We start from the raw sequence: 27,605 nt of genomic DNA, 5'->3' as shown, positions 1-27,605 counted from the left end.
ATTTTATTCGGTTTATCTTAAATGTGGGATCATACTAATTTTTATAAAATAGTTATTCGGTTTAAACGTGAACATAATAAAGTAAGAAAGAAAAAAAGAAAAAGAGGAAAACAGTGAGTCACACGACATCGTATTTATCTTTACTATGGACCCGTCTCGTCATCTTCTCAGACTTACCGTTGAATTCAAGACTCAACAAATTCCTTGCAGGAAAGCAAGTAAAAAGGCAAATTCTCAAAATAAAATAGGAAAGGGTAGAATAGTCTTTTTACAATAGCCCATTTTTCCTCCGCCTTCAAAATTAGACGTTGCAGTTGAGGCACAATTTATGCGACTTCAAGAGAAAACGTGCCCCCCTCACCTCATCTCACCTCTCTCTCTCTCTCTCTCTCTCTCTCTCTCTCATACTTTCTCTCTCTACAATGGTGTGACTAATACCTACTATTGACAGAGTTGTTTAATTTTCATTCATGTTACTGTAGAATCTGGATGCGTAAAGAGGTAATTAACAGAGCATTTTCACTTTTTATGAGCTTATTTATTTCAAACGGTGTATGCTTTGTTGCTTTTATGACATGATTCTTTACTTTTCAGTCATGTTACAGATGAATTTGGAGGTGTAAAGGAGTAAATAGGTAAACAACATAAGAATTTTCACAGGTTCATAGATTGTTTTTTCTACGAAAAATATTTATATAATCATATCAATTGGATCATACTTCGTTCATTTTATGATTATGAACTTTGATTCTGCTCTTATTACTGAAGAAATTGGAGGCGTAATGAACAGAGCATTTCACAGGTCTTGATTATTTTGCTGTATTCATTTGTTTCAATCGGTTCATAACTTTTTGGTTTATCATTTTCAAGGACTTTTTTTTTTTTTTTTTTTTTTTTTTAAATGTTGAATCTATATATACAGACTGTGTTATTATCTTTTATGAACTTATTTATTTCTGTCGTATCATTTTTTATTCATTTCTATGATTAGGCGATTTGATTTCGCTCATGCTAATGAAGAATTTGTGGAGACGTAAAGTATATAATAGAACATTTCACATGTCTGTTCACTATTTTCAGTCGATTTATTTATTGTATTTATTTCAATAGCTTTATATTCTTTTTTGATTTTGTTATTTTCTGTAAGATTGTTTTGTTTTTGTTTTTTCTGTCTAATCTACAAAGGCAGAACATATGAATTAATTTCGCCTATACTATACATCTATACTACCTCCAAATAATGATAATCAATATTTATTCCGTGAGATTTTCGAATTAAATTACAGTTCTTAGGTCCAGGATTTCAATGAACAATGGATAATTCTTATGTGAAGAAAATGGCAGTTGCTGGATTGCACAAGGCGTCACTTGATTCATATATTAATAATAAAGAGAAATCAACCACAAGAACATCATCCATCAGGAAAATGTGGCAGGATCTTGAAAGTGAGGGCAAATGCGAAAGCATTGAAAGTGAAGATACCAATGAAATTGAAAACGAATGTCCTCAAAACCAAAATCAAGTAGCAGTTCATAATAATGGATTATGCTTGCAGCGTTCTCCTTCTCTTGATGTTCCAGCAAAAGAGCGCGTGAGAAAAGTTTTCCATGATTGGGGAAGCAAAAGCTTTGAAGGTCATACACTGTATAGTTCACGTATGAATAATTGTCCAAGGGCAGAATCGGTATTTATCCGTAGGATATATGGTAGACAGGCTGTTCTGGACTTGTTAGCGAAGTTTGTGAAAGAAAGGAAAACAGAGGTTGAAGATTTATTGAAAAATCAATTCGTATCAAATTTCCCTCATCGCCCTCGAATTCAGGTCAATATTACAAAATGGTGTATCTTTCTTTGTTGTACAAAATACTAATGCTATGATTCTGTTGTAGTCATTGCTGAAAGGTAGATTTTTGAGGAATCAAAGATTTGTAGAAGATCAAAAACAGGCTTCTGTTGCAGCAAGTGAATTAGGGTTATTGAGGCAAACACATTCTGTATCTGATATAAGGTATACATTTTATCCATTTCATTTTTTTCATATTTCATTCAGTTTTTGATCTGATTATGTCCTTTCATAATATGACTGCAGGAAAGGCTTCCTCTCTAAATTGAATAACTATGACAAAAATGCTTCAGAGGTCAATGACAACATCCAACAAGCTGAAGAAATCATTCATGAAATTGGTAAAGAATTTGAAACAAATAATTTAACAAGTCCACAACAGTTTTCTTCACAAGTAGGAGAAAGACATGATGATGACGACGACGACGATGATGATGATGACTTTATCATGCAATATGAAGAAAGAGATGATTCAATGGAAGAAACAAATCAAATCACTCATCACGCTGAATTTCCACAAGGATCTCAAGTGGATGATGAAGTTGTGCGTTTACTTTCTTTACAGACAAGTACAGATAGCTTAAATTGGCAAGAAATTTCACAGGCGGAAGAAGATTGGGATGAATCAGTTACAGAAGAAGAAGAAGACGACAATGAATGGCATCATTTAACTCGGACCAACTCAGACGAGGGTATAGATGTCAATTCACCAGTAAGAAGCGATTCGCAAGAGTGGATTGAAACCCTAGAAAGTAGGAGTAACGCATTCTATTGGTTCGATGATGATGATAATAACGACAGCAGATTAGAACTCACGCAACTTACAAACAGGTAGATAAATTCATAGATCCAATCACAGTTCAATTTCATGATACCTAAATCATCAAACTAATTCAGAAAATCATTCGCGATTGTAGAAGAACAGTCTCTAATCTTCTTCAAAGTGATTTTGGTGCACGACTGAATCATCTGTTGATGCAATCATATGTGAATCGACAAAATCAAGCATTTGAATCACAAAATGAAGCTGTTGATTCATCATCAGTTGTTATCCCCCAAACAGAGGAGGAAAGGGAGATAATCAATGGGTTAAGGGTCGATATGGATGCACTTCAAGAAAGAATGAATGAAATGCAGAGGATGCTGGAGGCGTGTGTAGATATGCAAAAATCAGTGCATCAAGAGCTTAATTTAGCTCTGAATCAGTCATCATCTTGCTACTTATGTTGTGATGATGGTTTTGAATCATTACCTGAAGAAAGGTAAGGATTTTTTCTAAAACGTAAAATCATTACATTAAGATTCATTCAATTAAACATGGAATTAATTATTTATAATGTTTATTCAGATCTGGTGCACACATGTGTATATGCTCAAAATGTGCTCAGAAAATAAACTGGTCGAAGCTAAAGGAAAGTGTGAGGTGAACAAGTAGTACAAGTTCAAGACTTATAGAGCATGGGAATTAGCAGAAGGAATAAGAAAGAAAGATAACAACAGTGTTTTTTTAATCAGGTAATTTACATTAATACTTTTTGGATTGATTCAATTGTTTATTGTCTTGATTTTGAATTTTCCTCAGGTCCTACTGATCATCGGTATTGTGTGGTGATGAAATGAAGATGCTATAGCTTAGCACTAATGACAAATCCAAAAAAAAAAAAAAAAACTTACATCTTCTGTTAGTTTATGTATATTGATTTGGATTTGGGGAATTGTTGCATTGGTTTGTTCTTTTAATATTTATATATCAAATACACTTATACATGGTACATTTATGGGATTGTGGGATGCATTGCAGGGATTGGTTGGGAGTGTCATGGTTGACTAACTCATAGCCCTCAGAGCCTCTTTCATAGCAATTCAATACAAATAAGGAAGACTAAGTTCCAAAACAATACAAACACATAATATAATTCCATGTACCAAGTGAAAGATACTATGTATCAAAACAAGGATAACATCAAGTAAAAGCATGTATCATTAAAACATTGCAATTGTGACATGTATCCATTTATAAAAACACTATGTGCTCACCTTGCTAGTTGGGTCAACCATGAACCAACAACGACAATCCTCTTGTGTTCTTGTGTTTTCCCGAATTCCTTCTTTTTCCTTTCATTCAACTCCGTTAAAATCAATAATTCATATTATTCGTAAGATAGTGCAAATTTATTCCAATACTTGTCCCTTTTGACATAATGTACTTTTCATGAGAATTCCATAACGTTATTCTATAAGGACACTTTGGTCATATGAATATTTATCATGATATTCTAATGATTTATAATGCTCATTAACTTCATTGTTAGGAACAATATTTTCCACAACTTCCATTTGCATTCTATCACCAAATATATACATAATACGGGCTAAACAACTGTGGGCTAAATACACTGGACAATTGTGGGCTAAATACACTGGGCCACACAAAATATAGCTCAAATACAATAAACAATACAATATGTATAACAATACTAAAGTATACGCCAGACAGCTCCCACAGTCAGAACGGGAGTTATTGAGCGGAAGTTGAGACTGGATCTGAAGTCAAGAAATAACAAGGATGGAAGCCTTTTGGTGAAAATATCTGCATATTGAGAAGTTGACACATGAAGAACACGGACCTGTCCTAAAGCAACTGTGTCTCGAACAAATGAATATATATATATATATATATATATATATATATATATATATATATATATATATATATATATATATATATATATCAATGTGTTTTGTGCGTTCAGCTGAACAAGATTCATAGATACACTCACATTATCACAGTAAATAAGAGTGGTAGTGAGAGGGGGATAGAGAAGTTCAGGTAATAGATTGTGAAGCCAGCTATTCTTGGCAACCGCATTAGCAACACCCCGATACTCGGCTTCGGCACTGGACCGAGAAGTGGTACCCTGTCTCTTAGACGACCAAGAGAGAAGATTAGGTCCAAGAAAAACGCAATAACCTGATGTGGATCGTCTAGACGTGGGGCAGGCGACCCAATCCGTGTCAGAAAAGGTAACTAAACCCCGAGAAGGGGATGCATATAACTGAAGACCATGAACAATAGTGCCCCGAATGTACCTTAGGACGCGTTTAAGAGCCGAGAAGTGAGGTTCGCTGGGGTCATGCATAAATAAACACACTTGCTGAACTGCAAAGGTGATGTCAGGGCGAGTAAAAATCAGACACTGGAGTGCTCCTGCAAGACTGTAGTAGTTTGTTGGATCAACAACTGGCGGACCAATGCCATCAAGCTTAGCTGAGATGTCGACAGGAGTACGGGCCAACTTGCAATTAAGCATGTGAGCACACTCAAGAATCTTAGTAGCATATTTTTGTTGAAATAAAAACATTCCATGACGATCACGAGAGAAAACAATGCCCAAAAAATAAATCAGAGAACCCAAACTTGTCGTTGCAAACTCGGAGCGTAAAGTGGTAATGATCCGTTGAAGGAGACCCGTAGAGGAGGCTGTCAATACAATATCATTCACGTACAAAAGAAGGTATGCAAGCTGCTCACCCTGTCTGTAACAAATAATGACGAATCAGAGTGACTATTAGAAAAGTCATGAATGTGATGAATTGAGCAAAATGGTGATACCAAGCCTGCTGTGCCAGTTTGAGTCTATATAACGACTTTTTAAGTAAACAGACATGTTCGAGATGAGATATGTCATGAAACCCTGTTGGTTGATGCATGTATACAGTCTCTTGAAGATGACCATGAAGAAAAACATTTTTGACATCTAACTGATGAACTGGCCAATGTGAGAAATAGCGAAGCTAAGAACAATCCTGATAGTGCCCGATTTGACAACCGGACTGAAAGTCTCATCGTAGTCGATACGAGGCGTTGATTTGGACCGTTGGAAACAAGACGTGCCTTATATTGTGATAAAGAACCATTTGCATTAAATTTCTTTTTAAACAACCAAATATAGTTAACTGCATGAGCATTGGGAGGTCGAGGTACAAGTACCCAAGTTCCATTAAAAATAAGTGCATTAAACTCTTCTTTCATAGCATTTAGCCAATTAGGATCTTGGAAAGCTTGAGAATAGTTGTGAGAGATAAGGAAGGAATCGGGATGAGACTCAGTATGAAGATTAAGTTTGGTGATGGGTTTGACAATGCCATGGCGAGAATGAGTAGCCATGGAGTGAAAACGAGAGGGAGCGGAAGAATTGTTTTGGGAAACTTGACGAACCAGAGGATGAGGGTCTGAGGGACCTTCGTTGGATGATGAGACACCGATGGATGGAGTATCGTTGGTGTTAGATTCGACAACAGGAGGAGCGCCGAATGTAGACCCGCCAGCCGTGGGGTTTGAGGTGTCGGCTGGAGTGGTGACATCGACAGGAGAGGAAGGAGATGAAAGAGAATGTAGAGGCTGAGCTGGATGACTAAGGTCGTTAAAGAGATTCCGGGTGTCATCCAAATTAAGGAAATCTTACTCGGGGGAATGAGTTGGGGACGTAGAGCCAAAAGGAAAAATCGTTTCATCGAACGTGACATGGCGGGATATGACAATTTGATTTGTATGGAGGTTAAGACAACAGAAACCTTTGTGGTTGGAGGGGTATCCAAGGAAGATTCAAGGAACCGAACGAGGTTGAAGTTTATGAGTGTTGTTTATGTGAGGGTAGCAAAGGCATCCGAAAACACGAAGGTGAGAGTAGGATGGATGTTTGTTGAAAAGTTTATGGTATGGGGTGTCATTCTTTAGGGGGTGGAGTGAAAGATGTTCAAAAGATGAGAGGCCATGTGTAAAGCTTCAACCTAATAAGTTAGAGGGAGGTGAGCTTGAAAGAGCAAAGTGCGTATGATGTTATTTATAGTTTGAAGCATTCTTTTAGATTTCCCGTTTTGTTGGGAAGTGTAAGGACAAGAGAAACACATATGGATGCTATTGATGTCACATAATTGGTGAAATTGAGAGTTGTTAAATTATTTGCCATTAGCACATTGAAACGTTTGTATGTCAGTATGAAATTCTTTTTTGATGTATGCACGAAAGTGAAGAAATTTAGAAAAAAAACTTTGGATTTTTTACGAAGAGGATACACCCACACAAAATGAGAAAATTGATCAAGAAAAATGACATAATATTGAATTCCGTTATGACTTAATAAAGGATAAGTCCAAACATACGAATTAATAACTTGAAATGGAAACATAAAATCATTTTTTGACAAGGAAAAAGATAAACGAACATGTTTTCCAAGTTGACAAGCATGACATAAAATAGAAGACTTCTTATTACATTTGATAGAACTATTGGAAAGTAAATATTGAAAAACTTGATGACCAAGATGACCAAGGCGTTGATGCCACGTAAATGAGCCAACACTGAGAAGCACATGAGGAGGTGGACTTGTAAGAGGATATAAATCGCCTTGGCCATCACATAAAATGAGGATTTGTTTGGTGATAAAATGCTTCACAGAAAAACCAAACTCATCAAATTCAATCCTATATTTGTTATCATGAGTGAATTTACGAATGGAAACAAGGTTTTTAATTATTTGAGGAGTGATAAGAACATTGTTAAGAGCTAAGGTACGAAAAGGTTAAGACTAATAGAGGAGTTACCTGATTGGTTAACGGGAATACGAGATCCATCAGCAACTAAAACAAAAAAATTAAATCACTTATTTGTAAAGGACTTGAGATACCTGGATCGACATGAAAGTGGGCAGTTGCCCCGGTGTCCATATACCAATCAACATTTCCTTGTTCTTTAACATTAATGGTAGAAAACGCCTACGATAGAGAAGTTGGTTAACCCGGAAAAAATTATGCCATGAAATGGGCTGTTTGAAATGTGGGGTGGCCATAATTCTTTCTGAGGATGGAATGAAGCCGAATTGGGACATGTAAGCTATTGAAAGTGATGAGGCCTGCTATGCTGGGGGCTGGCCCAAAAATTGTTGGGGGTGAGAAGGAACCCAACAACGTTGTTGTTGGGTCGCTGATCTTGATACACACCAAGCCAAGGGTACCAAGCCCCTCATCCGCTGTTACCACCATGACCAGGTGAGAAGAAATTCCCGCCTGCTCCACCTGTTCTACCTTTTCCGCCTCCTCTGCTGGAACAACCACCCCTGCAGCCACCTCTAGAATTCCGACCACCGCCCCTGCCATTAAATTGAGTTTCGTGGTGGCAGATTGTCTTGATTCTAAGATTGGTTATCATGTGTGGTATTGAGAATAGTTAGGGCTGAAGCATGGTCTTGATGAGTAGCTTGCACCACACGATTTTGTTCCTTAATCATGGAACGTTCCTCTAGCATAAGCATCGATCGCATTTCAAGAAAAGTCGGGAATGGCTTCTGATGTCGAATGGTGGTAACCACATGAGAAAACTTTAGAGATAGGTTGTTAATGGAATAAATAACAAGATTCCCTTCGGAAACCGAGGCTCCGATGTTGGCAAGGAGATCGACAATTGACTTTATACGAGTGCAATATTGGACAACTATTGAGTTGCCAATAGTAATGGAACGTAGCTCATCATCTAGTTCCATGGCCTTAGACTCTTTGTTTTCAAGGAAAAGATCTTCAATGGACTTCCAAACTTCGGCTGTAGTAGCATCAGGTTTGTGAATGGATTGAGGGAGAGGATGAGTGAGAGTTCCATACACCCACTATTTGACAATATTATCGACTTCTTCCCATTGGGGATCATCGGTTTTGAGATACGACCCATCAAAATGCAATGGATTTTGAATAATTCCTTCCATGAATCATAATTCATGCGATCAAGATCAAGTAGAAGAGGAACATAAAACTTTATGTTAATGATGCCAAATATTTTATCAGTAGGTTTGGATTTGGAGGAGCTTGCATCTGATATAGTCATGATGAAGTAGAAACAAAAGGCGAGAAAAAAGAAGAAGATGTGATGAGAAAATCACTACCCAGTGGATCAGATAGGGTTTTAGGAGACTATTCTGATACCATATTAGGAACAACATTTTCCCATAACTTGCATTTTCACTCCATCACAAAATATATACATAATACAAGAATTAGGCTATGCTAAACAATTATGGGCTAAATACATTGGGCCACACAAAATATAACTCAAATATAATAAACAATACAATATGTATAACAATACTAAAGTATACGTCTAACATTCATTTAACTTGTATAACTAAAATATGGTGGCTTCCAGACTCGTACCATTTTGGAGTTTCTAACCAATTATAAGTATTACAATCCAATTCTACTAAATTTTCCATATTCATAAACCATAACTCATATTCTTAGTAATGAGTTTTACCTCTCATTTGACAATGCATTAACCACTTGTTCCATGAATTTGATTTATGAAAATATTAACTAAAAAAATATAAATTTCCACTAAATACATGCATGTCATCTAAGCTTATAAAGAAGAAATCCTTTCATAATTGAGCATAAAAACATTTTGGAGAAATTAATCTTCATACCCTTTATTCATAATTACACATTCCTTATAAAAAAAATCCAAAAAAATGGTAAGTGTTTACCTTGTTGATGATGTTTGGTGAACAAAAGCCTTTTAATCTACTTAAAGAATTCTTTGATCTTTACGAACACACACTAATTACACTAAGAACACACATACATACACTTATGTTCCTAATGTTTCTGGAGAGCTTTTGAGGGAACATTGAGTTAAAATGACATGAATAATCCAAAATGGTGTTAGTTTAGTAGAATACATATGGTACAACATATACATCATTCAAATGAGTTGGCATTAAAAATTAGACAAAAATTCCCTTTTCGTGCCTTCACGAGCCCTGGGAATGAGCTATTAGGCACCTTAGAAACTTTTTAGCAACTTTTCTTTTTTCTTTTTCTCCCAAAATTTCTCATTTTCAAACGGCCATAACTCAATCATTTTAAATCTAATTTCAAATATTTTTTATGTTCTAAAATCCTTATTAGGAGTACTACATCTTCTTTTTACTAGCCTTTGGCTGAATGTTTCTATCGCAACTTCTCCATTTTAAGTCCACTTGGCTTGATTCGTTTCCCTATGTACTCTTATAGTAAGAGATTTTTATTTATATATTATAATCGATATTTGGACATTAGGAAGTCCTCCTTCCAAAGCTCAATTGTAGGCCTCTCGAGATGTTTGGACAATTTTCCCATACCTAGAATATGTTTTAACTTTTTCTCAGTTTTAGAAGATTTTCCCTAACTTCAAACATCCATAACTCTCTCATATGGACCTAGGTTTGGTTGATTCTTTCATATATGGATTCTTTGTCATTTTAAATATAATTTTCATTTAAAAAATATTGCATACAAGGTATGAATATTGAGTTATAAGTTCAAGAATGAACGAAGTTTAATTCATAACTTAAGGCTCTACGTTTGCTAAACCCTTCAAATGCATAACATAGGTGCCTTCATGTACACCAACTCATTAAAGTGGACATAGATAAGCCTTCATGTGCACTAACCATTAAAGTGCACACAAATGAGCCTTCATGTGAACTAACCTATTAAATTGCACACATACGACCTTTCATGCACACTTGAATCTTTTTACATTACTTTAGTTATTAACTCTATTATTTTCACTTTATGCACTTAGAATTAAATATATTTTTATTAGATGTTGCATATATATCATATTCCAACACATATTGTACAACAAATGACCAAGTTTTCCTTTTGACCAATTTACCCATCTTATATGTATTGTATGTTATTATGACCATATTAACCGTTATAAGACATTTTGTTTAACTAGTTTAACATCCTAAATATTAAAATTCTTGGATGTTACAAGTATCCATCTGTTAAGAGGATTTCTTCCTCAGAATCGTATTGTAATCCACAAGATTGGACTGACGCTTCATCATATCTTCTTTTTTTTCCCAAGTTAGGGTTGGTCTATAAAATGCTTCCATTGAACTAGCACTAACTTGATTTCCTTATTTCTTAGTATTTTTGTTTTAACTTCATGGATTGCCTCCGATTCTTCAATTAGTTTACTAGGAGTTTCAACTCTCAAATCTTTTAAATGAATCACAACCTCTTTTTTCCTAAAATACTTCTACAAGTAACATACATGAAATGTGTCATGTTTACCCTTATGTTTTGTATGCCTAGAGTCATCAAAACTTATTAGGGAGGGTGAGACTCAGTTTCTTTTGGGGTCATGAACAGGGTGAACAAAAATCCATTCGAGAAAATGGATAACATTTTGGTTAATAAAGTGAAAGGTGCCACTCAAACCGGTAGTCGGGGTGGTGGTTGGAACCACCGTGGCGACAAAGATGGTCGCAATAGAGGAGGAGACGGTTGTGGAAGATCATCTGGAGGTGGTTTCATGCATCTTGCTATCGACTGGGGTAGACAAGTCCCTTGGACAATATACTACCCACCTCAGTGTGAGCTTCTTCCCTCGCTATCAGCTTTGGCCTAATGGCCAAATTCTTCAAACTCACACAACCTACAAACTTTTTGGCCGAAAAAAAGTTCTACTAACTCATGATGGCCAACATATTCTATAGCCCATCAATAATTAGTTCTCATATAGTCGGACAACTCGCTAGTCAGCCTAACGGCTGGAAGTTTTTCGGTATCCTACACTCGTGGATCAAGCTACCTCTCTCCGTTAGGTGTTTAGCAATATGACTCTCCAAAATCTAGGAAATGCAGACTAGTACATGGACACCAGGAAATCACATATCTTTAAAAAAATTCAGGTATACTCAATTCTTTTATTGATAAGAGAAATAATATTTTTTTGTTTTACTCTGTAATGGATCTCGTATTCTGGTTACTAAAATTAGTCAAACTACTCTCGGTCTCAATCCCTTTTAGAGAAACCATTATTAAAAAAAACCCATATCAAAATCAAGTATCGAATACAAATATCCCCAAGATCGGTGTATCATAAAATCTCCAAAAACATATTTTGAAGGATGTGTACGATCACACATTCGCCTTGCCACAGTCATGTGAAGTACCTGAAACATAAAACTAAGATAGTAAGCCAAAGCTTAGTGAGTTCCCCCAAAGTACCACAACACAACATAAAACAACATGCATATTGGGTCCACAGCTAACAGACTGGATTACCCCTAAGTCCACAACTTGAGTCTAGCTTGCCTTCCAACCCATAGCTCATGTATGGCTTACTCCCGAGCCCACAACATAAGTAGGGCATGCCTCTCGGTCCCATAACTTATGTCTGGATTGCTCCTGGGTTTGTTGGTCTCTGTACAGAGCAACATCACCTCCAACCATACAATGTCGACATTACATAACAGATAACATATAACAGTAACAGATAAACATATAACCAGTCAATCAGACTAACATGCAGATCTACAGGTCACTATCGCATAACAATATCCTATATACCAGGAATCAGTACTAACAGATCAATACATCATACCAACATCTTCTAAACCAAGACATATAACCCAGTGGGCCGACACTGGTGCCTTCGACCCACAAGTACAGTGACGAAAACTCACCTCTCAGTCTGAAAAGATCGTTGAATAGGACACAACTTTGAATATCAGCTCCACCAGTCACCTATTCATTGGAACACGACCAAACTTAACTTATAATCAAAATACCCAAAATACCCTTAGGTTAAACTTTGTCATAAACCTGGTCAAAGGTCAAGGTCAACAAGTCAACTCAGCCAGTCGCTACATCATGGCTAGCTCCAACCATGTCGCGGGGACTATAGGACAAAACAATCACATGACAGCCATCCACCATGTCGTGATGACCCATTCACCACGTCGTGGTGACTGTTCAGACCAACTTAATCCAATAAACTCTTAATCCATCAAACCAACCATTCAAACTTCCCAGAAGGCATTCTCTCATCCAATGAACCATAAAAATGGTTGTTTTAGAGACATGTATGTCAAAATAGAGTAAAATGGGCCAAGATCACATGCAAGAGTTCAAAACTCTATGAAATTCCAGATCCAACACTCCTAACCCCAAAGGGACTTTGGGGATCCATAAAGTTGGAAACTTTATGGAATCCTAACATGAAGAATAAGGCATAGAAATCTAGATCTATGCACAATAAACCGAAAAGCTACAAAAGTCCAGAAGATGCACAACAAGAAGATGAGAAGAGTTGCTTGCTGAATCCAAGCCCAAATGTCACCTTCTTCTTCTTCTAATACCTAAAAATCAACACAAAATGCTTAGAAAGCAAAATGGAGGTTAGGGTTTTCTTGGAGGCTGGGAGAGTGTCATGGAGGTTGAGGGCGAGCAACCCTATCCATCATATTCCCTTAAATAGGGGCGCAAACCTTGGAGATTCAGTTTTCTCATTAAACTATCACCACACTGTGGACATAGGCCGCTACGCCGTGGTGGTCATTTAAAACCCACGGTACAACGACCATCGCCACGTCGTGGGATGCCTTCACCACGAAGTAGTCCTGCCCAAAATCTAAAAATAAGTTCAATTTAAATACCTCCAGGAATCCGAATGTTACAATTCTCCCTCCACTTGAATCAGACTTCATCCTTGAAGTCCGTAGCTATAAACAACTCAGGGTAATACTCCCGCATCTTTGCCTCACGTTTATCAAGTCCAGTCGGAACCATTACGATGTTGCCACTAAACTTTAACTAATGGGACCACCATATTGCGCAAGGCCTTCATCCTCCTGTCCAAAATCACCACTAGTCTCTCAACATAATTTAGGCGATCATCAAACTGAATATCATCCAAAGGAACAACCGCTGAATCATCAGACACACACTTCCGAATTTGAGAAACATGGAAGGTGTTGTGAATCTGATCAAGCTCCTCAGGAAAATCCAACCGGTAAGCTACCTTGCCAACCCTGACAATTACTTGAAATGGCCCAATATATCGGGTCCCCAACTTTCCCCTCTTCCTATCGCGTATTACACCCTTACAGGGTGATACCTTCAGTAAAACCATGTCGCCAACCTGTAACTCCAACTCAGATCGACGCTTGTCGGCATAACTCTTCTGCCAACTCTGAGCTGTTTGTAGTCTCCGTCTAATCTGCTGAATAAGCTCGGTCGTTTGAAGACTACCTCAGTCCTTCCCATGACTCTATGACCAATATCTCCCCAACAAACTAGGGTACAAAACTTTCTCCCATAGAGGAGTTCGAATGGCAGCCAAGGTTCTAAATAACGTGAGGCGTGGCTTGGCGGCAAGGTCAAAGTTAAGCCATGACAAGCTTTGGCGAGCCATGACGTTTTTCAAGGCGTGACTATTTTATATATATTAAAAGAGATAAATCATATAATTATTGAATTTTATCAAGTATATCAAGTTTTTATAAGTGTAATATTAGTATTTAATATAAAAAGTTAACAAAAACTCAATTATTTTAGGCCCGATAAAAAAACCAAAAAAAACCCATGCCTTGAAAAAAACTCGCGCCATAATGCGATAAGGCGCGCCTTGACACGTTATTTGGGCGCCACGCTTAACAAACCCGCCTTGGATGTTTTCGTAACGGCTACATCACGCCTCACGCCATGGCACGCCTTGAGGCGCGCCATAGCGCGCTTTTTAGAACCATGATGGCAGCACACCAATACTGGAGTGATAGCTGTTGTTGTAAGAAAAACTCAGCTAAGGGAAGGTAGGATTCCCAACTCCCACCAAAATCTGACACAATCCCTCAATATGTCCTCAAGTTTATGAAGAAAGAGATGATTCAATGGAAGAAACAAATGTTGAATTCCCACAAAGATCTCAAGTGGATGATGAAGTAGCGCGTTTACTTTCTTTACAGACAAGTACATATAGTTTAAATTGGCAAGAAATTTTACACGCAAATGAAGAGTGGGATGAATCAGTTATAGAAGAAGATGACGAGAGTGAATGGCATCATTTAACTTGTACAAACTCAGACAAGGGTATAGATGTCAATTCACCAGTAAGAAGCGATTCTCAAGAGTAGATTGAAATCCTAGAAAGTAGGAGTAATACATTCTATTAATCTGATGATGATGATAATAACCACAATAGATTTGAATTCATGCAACTTACAAATAGGTAGATAGATGGATCCAATCACAGTTGAACTCCAAAATATTTAAAGCACTAATTAATTCAGAAAACCATTCATGATTGTAGAAGAACAGTCTATAATCTTCTTCAAATTGATTTTGGTGCACGAGTGGATCAGGTGCTGATGGAATCATATGTGAATTGACAAAATCAAGAATTTGAGAAACAAAATGAAGATGTTGTCATCCCCTAAACAGAGGACCAAAGGGAGAAAATCAATGGGTTAAAAGTTGATATGTATGCACTTGAAGAAAGAATGAATGAAATGTAGAGGATGTTGGAGGCGTGTGTCGATATGCAAAAATCGGTGCATCAAGAGCTATATTCAACTCCGAATCATTCATCATCTTGCTACTTATGTTGTGATGATGGTTTTGAATCAAAACCTGATAGGTAACGTTTTTTTAAAACTTACAATCATTAAGATTCATTAAATAAACCATGGAATTAACTATTTATAATGTTCATTTAGATCTGGTGCACACATGTGTATATCCTGAAAGTGTGCTCAGAAAGTAAACCGGTCAAAGCTGAAGGAAAGTGTGAGGTGAACAAGTAGTACAAGGTGAAGACTTATAGAGCAGGGGAAAGAGCAGGTAGAATAAGAAAGAAAGATTACCAACAATGTTTTTTTAATTAGGTAATTTACATTAATACTCTTTCGATTCAATTGATTATTGTCTTGATTTTGAATTTTCCTTCAGATCCTTTTGGTCTTCGGTCTTGTGTGGTGATGAAATGAAGATGCTAGCTTAGCACTGATGACAAATCTAAAAAAAACATAAATTCTCCGTTAGTTTTGTAACATCCGAATCCTGAGGTATGAATTTTAATTGTTTAAGTTTGAAATTTTGGATGGCCACGACATGGTGATGACATCACCACGACATGGAAAAATGATTTGGACCCGCGAATCTTAAATGAGTTCCACACTGTGGCGCTAGGTGGCCACGACTTGACGAACATTTTTGGCCAAGACCTAATCCTCGAGGTTTGAGCCTTATTTAAAGGGATAGGGAGGCTAGGGTTTGTTTATCCTCAACCTCCATCACCCTCCTAAGCTCTAAAGTAAACCCTACTCTCTTTCCTCCATTGTTGAAGATCATTTTGGTGCTTTTGGAGATCTTGAAGGAAGAAAGAAGAAGAAGTGAGACAAGATCCATCAAGCAAGTTTCCATTTCTCATCTTAACATACTTTTAGACCTCTGTAAGTGTCAACGACTCCACCGTTATATTGTTAAGTTGCTAGATCCTTAGTTTGTCCCCATACTCTTCTTGTTCTTGTTAGTTGGGGTGTTGAGATCCCATAAAGGTTGGAACTTTATGAATCTATGGGTCATTTGGAGTGGTTGAGGGTTTGGATTTGAAGTTTGGTTTGTGACAACCCAAAACTTCTATCTTGTACCTCTAGTCAATTCAATCAATGTTTAACTTGTTCTGTTAACTTCTAGCAATGTTTAAGGCATTTAAGTGTTCTAAGCTTGGGTACAATCAAGGTTGAGGCTAGGAATGAGTCAGCAAGGCATATAGTATCAAAACCGGGCCATACACTCCTTTAGGAGGAGTGTACGGCCGTACACATGGGTTTGCGACCGTACACCCCCTCATGGCAGCACACCCACTCTTATATAAAGGGTAGACCCCTTTCCTTTCATTCCTTTCACTCCTTGGCTGCACACTACACCATTCTCTCAAGCTTCTTCAACCGTGAACCCTCCAAAGCTTCACGAACGTGAGTAATTCATTCTCTAACTTGTTAACCTTGAAAGACCACTCTATCTAAGCCCTGGGTCTGCAATATTCGTCAAGTTCTTCATGTCTTGAAGAGTGTGCGGCCGCACACCCCCATAAGATGGCCGTACACTCCTAAAAGACCCTCTAAAGTGAGAGTTTGACCCCTATCTTCGAGATGGACATGACCCTAGCCTTGTTGCACCTTAAAGTAGACATTTTGGGCATATACATGAAGGGTGTATGGCCGCACACCCCTATGTACGACCGCACACACACCTTAGGGCCGCAAACCCACTTCTATGACCCTTATTGACCTCAAACTTGCACTACAACAAAGCATGGACCTAGAACACTTCATAGATGCAAGTTTGGACCTTGGAAACACCTCAAAGACACATTCCATCATGAGTGTACGGCCGCACACCTCATGGGCCGCACACCCATGGCCGTACACACCTCTAGGGTGGCCGTACACCTCCCTCACTCAATCACATATGATTTTGGCACTTGGTCCAAGTGTTTCCAAGTCCCTAGAGTGGTTCCCTACCATGTCTAGTAGTGAAATACCTCCATTTGACGCCTATATGTGTCATTACATGTTAATTAGGATCAAATTGTGTTCGAGGCTTCACTTGACACTCAACATTCCCTACCGGTCTTTCGTACAAACCACTCGCTCAAGGTGAGTTCATACCCCTACATTTTTTCGAGTTTTTAATGTTTTCAGGGAGGGAATACAAGCCAAACATAACTGATTTTATGAAAGTTACACAAACGGATTTCAATAAACTTAAAACGGACGAAATCAGTACAAACACACAGTTTCTACAGTTTTACAAAATATTTTAGATACTTTATCCCTTCTGTATTATGCTGAGCATAAGGGACGTTTTCAACGTACGAACTTAACCACATAGTTTTCAGAACAATACATGATTTACACTTACAAACATACAAACTATAATATGTATAGTTTGGGAATTCATACAAGGTTATACAAATACGTACACACAAACTATAATAGGTATAGTTTGGGAATTCATACAAGGTTATACATACACGTACACACAAACTATAATAGGTATAGTTTGGGAATTCATACCACAGTTTACAAACTCACACTTTATAAACCTTTCAGTTATTTACAAAAAGGGTTTTCAACATTATTACTTGTAAATTTGTTAGTCTAGTTGGAGACACGTCCTTGGTAACATTCACAAACTTAACTGAGTGAAGGACTAGCACTTGTGATCAGAATCTCCTCGAGGGAGAGCGTGACTGTTGTGTATAGATCTATACGGGACTGACTATCCCGCACCTTGATGCTAGCTACAGTAGGACTGGCAGGTCTACGGGTGACAAAGTCATAAAAGATACTGGTGCCCGATTCGCGCCATATCAAGTCAAAGTATGGTCATGACACTCACAATGTAGATAACATCGATTTACTTACGTAATAATAAATTAATAACACACGAACAATACTTGTTAGTACAAGTACGAACAAATACATGGTTTCTCAAGGAAAACTAATACTACTATATGTAACGCCCGTGTTTCTAGGCTAGGCATTAATATTGACGTAATAGTCTAGGTTAACCTTTGTAACTCATTTTGAAGAAATGAAAAGGAAATATGTGAATATTATGTGAATTATGTGTTTTATGCTTAATTATTAGGATTTAATTAATTAAGAATAAAAATGAGCGTTGAAAATAAATACCTGATATCTATTAAGAAAGTTGTAGTGGTCGTGACAAGGATTACGTATATATAAAGAATACCGAAATCCGAGTTATAACGAAGAAGTTATGACCTGTCGAAGTTTCGCGACAAAACCGGCACGGTGCCGAATTACGTAAAAAGTGAGTTTTTGATAAACTACTTTTTAGCCTTAGTGATCTAAACGAAAGTCGTAGTGTTCATTAAACCGAGAGTATGTATAAAAAGAACGCCCAAATCTGACTTCGTATGAGGAAGTTATGATTTTTCTAAGTTTCAGATTAGCAATAGACAGCTAAAAACTCAAATTTTAGATCGAGTGATTTTTAGCCGACACAACCTAAACGAGAATCGAAGGTCTCGTCAATAGTAGTACAACGGTAAAAAGACAGACGAAAACGGACGTCAGATGAAGAAGTTATGAATTTTTAACGGATTTCCTGTCCCGGTCTGTTAAAAATAATAATATTAAAATTAAAGTCAAAATTAACCGACTAAGTCTAAACGAAAGTTGTAGAGCGTAATTTTACCTACGCGTGCATATAAAGAACGTCAAAAACGAAGCCCGTATGCGAAAGTTATGGATTTTAGAAGTTTTTGCACAAAAATCGAGAAAAATTGCTAAAACCGAGAAATTTCGCATAGTCATGCTTCGGCCACGTCACCCTCGCTCGTAGTATGCCACGTGTCCGAAATTGCTGAGTCATCCGAGCAGCTGGCAAACGCATGTCTGAATCCGGAGAGCCGTCCGAAGCCGCCTCGCCTTCGTCCGACGCGTGCCCTTTCTGACGTGTCCGAGCTTCGCAGGCGCGCCACGACTCCACCCTCGGACCCTAGACCTCGTATCAATCAGAAGCAGCCAGCTGGACCCTCGCACGTGCATACCATCAGCCTTCCTTCGCATCTGCTGACACCTGGTCGCTTCTCAACCCTCGGATCAGAAGCCTCGCCCCTATAAATAGAAGGGTGTGAGACCCCCCGGTGGTAATTTGGAAATTTGTCATTTTACACCCCTAAACCCATATTTATTTCATTCCAACTTCCCCCAAAGCCCCGGTATTATACCAAACACCCGAAACACGTCCCGAAGTGCCCGAGAAGCCCGATAAATTTATCTTTTCGGTTTTGAAGCCCGACTCTCGCAGAGCCTGGTTTCTCAATAAAACTCCAGTTTTATTAGAAACGATCGTTTTAGGAAATGAAGTGCTGCCCGATTATCATTAAATCAAGTGAGTGTGTAGTCACTCTCATCTTACACCTAGATATGAAGTGTTTTCTATAAAATACGTGCTATATGTAATTATATTAATTGTTTAATTGAGATGACTGTTGAATAGATGTTTTAAACTGTATATGTATTTTATCTACAAATATGTTGGGTAAAACATGGGTAGACGAAATAGTCAATGTGTGTTAAAATGGTGAGAGGCATCGATGTTGTTGTTGTTGTTGTTGTTGTAATCGTCTAGCGGAGTATAGATGACGACCACATACCTTTCTAGACAGTCTAGTGGAACACTAGCAGGTTCGTAACTTGTAGGTGTTGGTGAACTATATGTTCATTGGCGTACTCCATCCCCCTCATGGTTGCCTTTAGGACATGTATGGCTGAGGAGTCCCCTTAGCAGTAGTGTGCATCCCGATGATATTCCTTAGGCTAGGTCCCTTGTGATAGGTGTTTAGGGACGTAAAGTGAGGATAACGGGAATGGGTAATCAGGGTTATTGTTGATTAGTGAACTTAATAAGTTTATTATTATTGTGGGTTGAAAACCCTATATGCTCACCAGGCTCCCAAGCCTGACCCACTCAGCTTATTATTATTACAGGTAGTGGACCCCGAGCATAGTCGAATGATGATGAGAGATTTTTGGATTATAGGCCAGTAGTTGTAAATAACTGTTGTAAGGCTTATAATGTCTTGTTTATGCTTTTGATCTGTATCGGAACATGACATCCCGAGGTTTTGATATAAAAGGAAAATATATATTTCTTAAAGAAAGGTTTTGATAAACTTTTATCATGTTTTGTTTTGGGGACCAATTCCGCAACATCTTTTAAAAGGATTTCTCTGTCTTTATTTTAAAAAACATAAATTAAATCGGTCTTTTCTGGCCAAGAAATTAGGGGATGTCACAGTTGGTATCAGAGCATTAGTTTAAACGAACTAGGAATTTGTAGGATTTCTAGACTTAAACTTAGAATGCTAAGTGATGATTGTGAGATGAGTGTCTACCATATTTTAGACACGAGCACTAGTTTATTTTAGGAAAGATGCCTAAAATGCTTTTATGTGCTAAATGCTATATGTTTGCCATTTATGCCATTATTTGTTCGGATCTATGGTCTGTTGCCGACCGGATCTTGAAAACCTTATGTGTGTAGGATTCAAAGCGTACGATTATGATATTAGAACTAACATGTAAACGTTTCGGAGTGATAAGAAGAATTTAAATATCTATCGAGAATAAAGACCTAAATTCGCCTTATTCGGTATATAGATTATAATGGCAAGAACCCGAAGTGGAGCGGGAAATGCAAATAGAAACCAGCAACCTCAACCCCAAGGTGGAACAGGTGCCTATAGCAGGAGCTGCACCAGAACCCATCACCATGGATGGAGTAGGAGCCATGATTTAGACCATGATGGCTGAACAAAAGGAGGAAATGAGGCAAATATTGTTGAACAACCGGAATGAACCGTCAATTCCTGTTGAACAACGTGAATTAAATGACGATCGATCTGAAGAAGGAAACAACAGTAGATCTGTTGGTCATAGTGAACCGCTTGTGGTTGGGAGAAATAACCACGAGGATAGAGTGGAGAGAAATGGGTGCAAGTATAAAGACTTTATGACTTGCAAGCCATCAACCTTGACTGGAAAAGAAGATCCCGTCGGAGTAATGGATTGGATCTCAGAAATGGAATTGGCTTTCATGACATGTGGTTGCCAAGGCAAGTTACAAACCACATTTGCAGTACGTCAGTTCAGAGGTAGTGCTGCTCGTTGATGGAACACTCTGGGGAAAACTCTAAGCCCTAATGAGCCACTGCAACTGACTTGGGCAGAGTTCTTGGTGCACTTAAAGCGCAAGTACTGCTCGGCCCAAAATGTGCTTGAGCTAGAAAACCAATTTCTGACGTTGAAGAAGGGAAGTATGACCGTTGATGAATATACAAATAACTTCACAGACAAAATGGAGTTTGCTTTGCGTATTGTCCCAGATGAGCTGGAAAAAATTGTCAGGTACGCAAAGGGACTTCCATGGGAGTATGCGGTGCCAGTACGTTAGGCACTTACTTTGGAGGCAGCTGTCTGGGCTGCCAAGTCTGTTGAAGATATGATTAAGGGGAGAGCCGCCAGCAAGGTTGAAGTTGGCGAAAAGAGAAAGTTTGAAGGAACTTCAGGTTCCAATAAAAAGAACAAGTTCTCGAAGACTGGTTCGAGGAAATTCGGAGGAGGAGCCGAAGCCAAGTGGTGTGACAAGTGTAAGAAGAAACATGCTGGGAAATGCAGCGTGGAAGTCACTTGTTACAAATGTGGAAAGCCTGGGCATTATGCCAATGAATGCACCTTCAATAAGAACGTCTGTTTTGGGTGCAATGAAGAAGGGCATATTTTGAAGGATTGCCTGAAGAAGAAGGATGCAGCAAAGCCCAATCTTCCACCAAAGCCGAAGGCGAGAGCCTTTCAGATGACACTTGAAGCTACGAAAGAAGAAGCCGATGTTGCTTCAGGTACCTTTCTCGTAAACGAATTACCTGCCCAAATTTTGTTTGATTCTGGAGCCAATTACTCCTTTATTTCGCATGAATTTGGTAGAAAACTAGCTTTGCCTGTAGATAGACTAGTTAATGCTATAATAGTCGAGATTGCTAGTGGCAAGTTTATACCTGTTAGCCATCATATGAAAAACATCTTCATTGACTTGAATGGGAATAAGTTCCACGAGGAATTATTACCTATCGAGTTAAAGGGATTCGACATAGTTTTAGGAATGGATTGGCTTAGCGCCAATGATGCCGAAATATTGTGTAGGAAGAAGATAGTAAAAGTAAACCCGCCAGGGAAAGAGTCGTTTATGGTGTATGGAGACAAACGCAGAGTAAACTCTGGAATCATTTCCCTAATGAAAACCAGAAAGTGTTTGGCCAAGGGATGTACATCATATCTAGCATTCGTGATCGATGCTAAGAAGGAAAAGAAGGAGGTGCAGAATATTCCGGTGGTGTGTGACTATCCAGAAGTCTTTCCCGAAGATCTTCCCGGATTGCCCCCTGATCGACAAGTAGAATTCCGTATCGACTTGTTACCAGGAACGACGCCAATAGCAAAAGCACCGTATCGATTAGCACCAACAGAGATGAAAGAGCTTATGACACAACTTCAGGAGTTATTTGAAAAAGGTTTTATTCGACCTAGTTCATCACCCTGGGGAGCCCCAGTGTTATTTGTAAAGAAAAAGGACGGGAGCATGAGAATGTGCATCGATTACAGAGAGCTGAATAAAGCAACAATAAAGAACAAGTACCTGTTGCCGAGGATTGATGACCTGTTCGATCAGTTGCAAGGTTCGAGCTATTTTTCGAAGATCGATCTTAGGTCAGGATATCATCAGCTAAAAGTAAGAGAGCAGGATATCGAAAAGACTGCGTTCAGAACAAGATATGGACACTATGAGTTTTTGGTTATGTCGTTCGGACTAACCAATGCACCAGCGGCTTTCATGGATTTGATGAACAGGGTTTGTAAACCATACCTTGATAAATCCGTGATAGTGTTCATAGATGATATCTTGATTTATTCAAAAAGCAAGCAGGAGCATGACAAGCATCTGCATGAAGTGCTAGAAGTTCTGAAAAAGGAGAAGCTGTATGCAAAGTTCTCCAAATGTGAATTTTGGATTCAAGAAGTCCAATTTTTAGGTCATGTGGTTAACCAAGAAGGAATAATGGTTGACCCAGCGAAGATTGAAGCTGTGATGAAGTGGGAACAACCGAAAAGTCCTACGGAGATCCGAAGCTTTTTAGGATTAGCTGGATATCACCATGGATTTTGTGACTAAACTGTCCAGAACAAGGAACGGTCACGACATGATTTGGGTGGTCGTTGATCGCTTCACTAAGAGTGCACATTTCATAGCAGCCAACGAGAAATGGTCTATGGATAAACTTGCGAATTCTTACGTGAAGGAAATTGTGAGGCTTCACGGTGTTCCGTTAACGATTGTATCAGATCGTGACAGCCGTTTTACCTCAAGGTTTTGGAGGAGTCTACAAGAGGAATTGGGTACCAAGTTGTGTTTAAGTACAGCTTACCATCCGCAAACTGATGGTCAGAGCGAACGAACAATTCAAACGTTGGAGGATATGCTGAGAGCATGTACCCTGGAATTCCAAGGTAACTGGGATGAACACTTACCTCTAGTAGAATTTTCCTATAATAATAGTTTCCACTCGAGCATCAAGATGGCACCTTATCACCCTTTGTATGGAGAAAGTGTCGAACGCCGTCATGTTGGCTGGAAGCTGGGGAAAAGCAGTTTATGGGACCTGAAATAGTCCATCAGACTGCTGAAAAGTTGAAAGTGATTAGGGAAAGGATGTTAGCAGCTCAAGATCGACAAAAGAGCTATGTTGACAAGAAAAGACAACCGATATCATTCGAAGTTGGAGATTCGGTTTTACTTAAAGTCTCGCCGTGGAAGGGACTTATAAGATTTGGTAAGAGGGGAAAATTGAGTCCAAGGTTTATTGGACCGTTTAAAGTTCTTCATAGGATTGGGAATCAAGCTTACAAGCTAGAATTACCGGAAGAACTAGAGGGTATTCATAACACCTTTCATGTGTGTTATTTGAGAAAGTTCACGGGAGATGTGCCCCACATAATTCGCATTTCTGAATTAAGGTTGGATGAAAACAAGAGGTTAATTGAAGAACCTGAGGCAATCGTTGACCGTAAGACTAAGAAGTTGCGACGCAAGATGGTCGATTTAGTGCTTGTGCAATGGAAACATACGAATGGACCAAATCTCTCCTGGGAAACGAATAGTGACATGATGAGTCGCTACCCGCAGTTGTTTGTTGATGTGTGATTCCGGCGACGAAATCATCCTAAGGGGGAGAGAATTGTAACGCCCGTGTTTCTAGGCTAGGCATTAATATTGACGTAACAGTCTAGGTTAACCTTTGTAATTCATTTTGAAGAAATGAAAAGGAATTATGTGAATATTATGTGAATTATGTCTTTTATGCTTAATTATTAGGATTTAATTAATTAAGAATAAAAATGAGCATCGAAAATAAATATTAGATAAAGCCGATATCTATTAAGAAAGTTGTAGTGGTCGTGACAAGGATTACGGATATATAAAGAATACCGAAATCCGAGTTATAACGAAGAAGTTATGACCTGTCGAAGTTTCGCGACAAAACCGGCACGGTGCCGAATGACGTAAAAATTGAGTTTTTGATAAACTACTTTTTAGCCTTATTTATCTAAACAAAAGTCGTAGTGTTCGTTAAACCGAGAGTATGTATAAAAAGAACGCCCAAATCTGACTTCGTATGAGGAAGTTATGATTTTTCTAAGTTTCAGCTTAGCAGTAGACAACTAAAAACTCAAATTTTAGATCGAGTGATTTTTAGCCGACACAACCTAAACTAGAATCGAAGGTCTCGTCAATAGTAGTACAACGGTAAAAAGACAGACGAAAACGGACGTCGGATGAAGAAGTTATGAATTTTTAACGGATTTCCTGTCCCGGTCTGTTAAAAATAATAATATTAAAATTAAAGTCAAAATTAGCCAACGAAGTCTAAACGAAAGTTGTAGAGCGTAATTTTACCTACGTGTGTATATAAAGAACGTCAAAAGCGGAGCCCGTATGCGAAAGTTATGGATTTTAGAAGTTTTTGCACAAAAATCGAGAAAAAAATGCTAAAACCGAGAAATTTCGCATAGTCATGCTTCGACCACGTCATCCTCGCTCGTAGTATGCCACATGTACGATATAGCTGAGTCATCCGAGCAGCTGGTAGACGCGTGTCCGAATCCGGAGAGCCGTCCGAAGCCGCCTCGCCTCCGTCCCACGCGTGCCCTTCCTGACGTGTCCGAGCTTCGCAGGCGTGCCACGACTCCACCCTCGGACCCTAGACCTCGGTCCAATCAGAAGCAGCCAACTGGACCCTCGCACGTGCGTACCATCAGCCTTCCTTCGCATCTGCTGACACCTGGTCGCTTCTCAGCCCTCGGATCAGAAGCCTCGCCCCTATAAATAGAAGGGTGCGAGACCCCCCGGTGGTAATTTGGAAATTTGTCATTTTACACCCCTAAACCCATATTTCTTTTATTCCAACTTCCCCCAAAGCCCCGATATTATATCAAACACCCGAAACACGTCCCGAAGTGCCCAAGAAATTTATCTTTTCGGTTTTGAAGCCCGACCCTCGCAGAGCCCGGTTTCTCAATAAAACTCCCGGTTTTATTAGAAACGATCGTTTTAGGAAACGAAGTGCTGCCCGATTATCATTAAATCAAGTGAGTGTGTAGTCACTCTCATCTTACACCTAGATATGAAGTATTTTCTATAAAATACGTGCTATGTGTAATTATATTAATTGTTTATTTGAGATGACTGTTGAATAGATGTTTTATACAAGTTTTAAACTGTATATGTATTTTATGTACAAATATGTTGGGTAAAACATGGGTAGACGAAATAGTCGATGTGTGTTAAAATGGTGAGAGGCCTCGATGTTGTTGTTGTTGTTGTTGTTGTAGTCGTCTAGCGGAGTATAGATGACGACCACAGACCTTTCTAGACAGTCCAGTGGAACACTAGAAAGTTCGCAACTTGTAGGTGTTGGTGAACTATATGTTCATTGGGGTACTCCATCCCCCTCATGGTTGCCTTTAGGACATGTATGACTAAGGAGTCCCCTTAGCAGTAGTGTGCATCCCGATGATATTCCTTAGGCTAGGTCCCTTGTGATAGGTGTTTAGGGACGTAAAGTGAGGATAACGGGAATGGGTAATCAGGGTTATTGTTGATTAGTGAACTTAATAAGTTTATTATTATTGTGGGTTGAAAACCCTATATGCTCACCAGGCTCCCAAGCCTGACCCACTCAGCTTATTATTATTACAGGTAGTGGACCCCGAGCATAGTCGAATGATGATGAGAGATTTTTGGATTATAGGCCAGTAGTTGTAAATAACTGTTGTAAAGCTTATAATGTCTTGTTTATGCTTTTGATCTGTATCGAAACATGACATCCCGAGGTTTTGATATAAAAGGAAAATATATATTTCTTAAAGAAAGGTTTTGATAAACTTTTATCATGTTTTGTTTTGGAGACCAATTCCGCAACATCTTTTAAAAGGATTTCTCTGACTTTATTTTAAAAAGCATAAATTAAATCGGTCTTTTCTGGCCGAGAAATTAGGGGATGTCACACTATACGTACTAGTAGTAAACAGGGTTTTCAAATAGAACACTTCATACAACGGTTTTGCATACAATGTTCATCCTACAATACACCTACTCGTAGTCCAATCATACAACATTTTACTAAGATTTTTTCACTTTTACTAAAGAAAATATTGGATTTTCTTGGAGTCATGCAAACATTTTCAGAGTTAACAACCGGTTTTCAATATACAAAAAACGCTTATGAACTCACCAGCTTTATGCTGAAACTCTTTCAAAACTGCTTGTATTCTCAGGAAATCAGTAGACAGGTACTCCTGGAGTCTGAGAAGTCGGATCAACAAAGTCATGTCTTTCTATTTACTTACAGTTATGATGTATTTGAACAAGACTTAAACATATGTAAACCTTTTTCACACAAGTATTCAATGTTTGGTTGTGTTTACTATAATTGCTATGATACAATTGTTGTGATACTACGCATGACGTCCTCCACCCCAAAACGTTTCCGACGTTCCGGTTTTGGGGTGTGACATGGTTGGATTTTTGAGCCATGCATGATATTTTTGGTCAAAACCCTTATTAAGATCTAATATGAGTTCAAGACATGCATTGGACATGCATGTATGTAAAGCAAAAAATTTTATGTTAGTTTTGGTGTTAGAAACTCTTCTGGAGAGAATGGACAAAGAACTTTAAAGATTAAATGATAATGGTTAAGTCCATGTCATGTTTTGCCTTTGTTGGACCTAGGGTTTGAGATTTTGATCTCTTGGAGGGTCTTAAGGGATAAAGTTGGAAACTTTA

General features: G+C 38.4%; 1 protein-coding gene across 6 annotated transcripts; it reads left to right on the top strand.

Annotated features, from left to right (window-relative positions):
• Window positions 1-329: 329 nt before the first annotated feature.
• LOC145156890 (uncharacterized) lies at window positions 330-3,918 on the top strand. Of its 6 annotated transcripts, none has more exons than XM_079076131.1 (8): window positions 330-501; window positions 595-635; window positions 1,287-1,823; window positions 1,891-2,009; window positions 2,091-2,675; window positions 2,762-3,106; window positions 3,193-3,359; window positions 3,646-3,918. In XM_079076131.1, the coding sequence occupies exons 3-7, from the start codon at window positions 1,314-1,316 to the stop codon at window positions 3,269-3,271; spliced, it is 1,638 nt and encodes a 545-aa protein (XP_078932257.1). In that variant the 5' UTR covers window positions 330-501; window positions 595-635; window positions 1,287-1,313; the 3' UTR covers window positions 3,272-3,359; window positions 3,646-3,918. The 6 variants fall into 6 exon arrangements, with proteins under 6 accessions (XP_078932257.1, XP_078932244.1, XP_078932239.1 ...); XM_079076118.1 differs by lacking the exon at window positions 3,646-3,918 and adding an exon at window positions 3,427-3,611 and having other exon boundaries at window positions 1,294-1,823; XM_079076113.1 differs by lacking the exon at window positions 3,646-3,918 and adding an exon at window positions 3,427-3,611.
• The last annotated feature ends 23,687 nt before the right edge of the window (window positions 3,919-27,605 follow it).

This window comes from Lactuca virosa, chromosome 1 (genome assembly GCF_052849685.1).
Source record: "Lactuca virosa cultivar CGN04683 chromosome 1, Lactuca_virosa_CGN04683_v6, whole genome shotgun sequence".
Lineage (NCBI taxonomy): Eukaryota > Viridiplantae > Streptophyta > Magnoliopsida > Asterales > Asteraceae > Lactuca > Lactuca virosa.
The sequence above is the reverse complement of the archived record's forward strand: the minus strand, read 5'-3'. Positions and strand labels throughout refer to the sequence as shown.

Excerpts from the sequence above, each read along its gene's own strand:
- LOC145156890 (XM_079076131.1), top strand. The coding sequence starts at position 1,314 with ATGGATAATTCTTATGTGAAGAAAATGGCAGTTGCTGGATTGCACAAG. Across the intron at positions 2,010-2,090 it reads CATTCTGTATCTGATATAAG|GAAAGGCTTCCTCTCTAAAT; the intron begins GTATACATTTTA and ends ATATGACTGCAG. Across the intron at positions 3,107-3,192 it reads GAATCATTACCTGAAGAAAG|ATCTGGTGCACACATGTGTA; the intron begins GTAAGGATTTTT and ends ATGTTTATTCAG.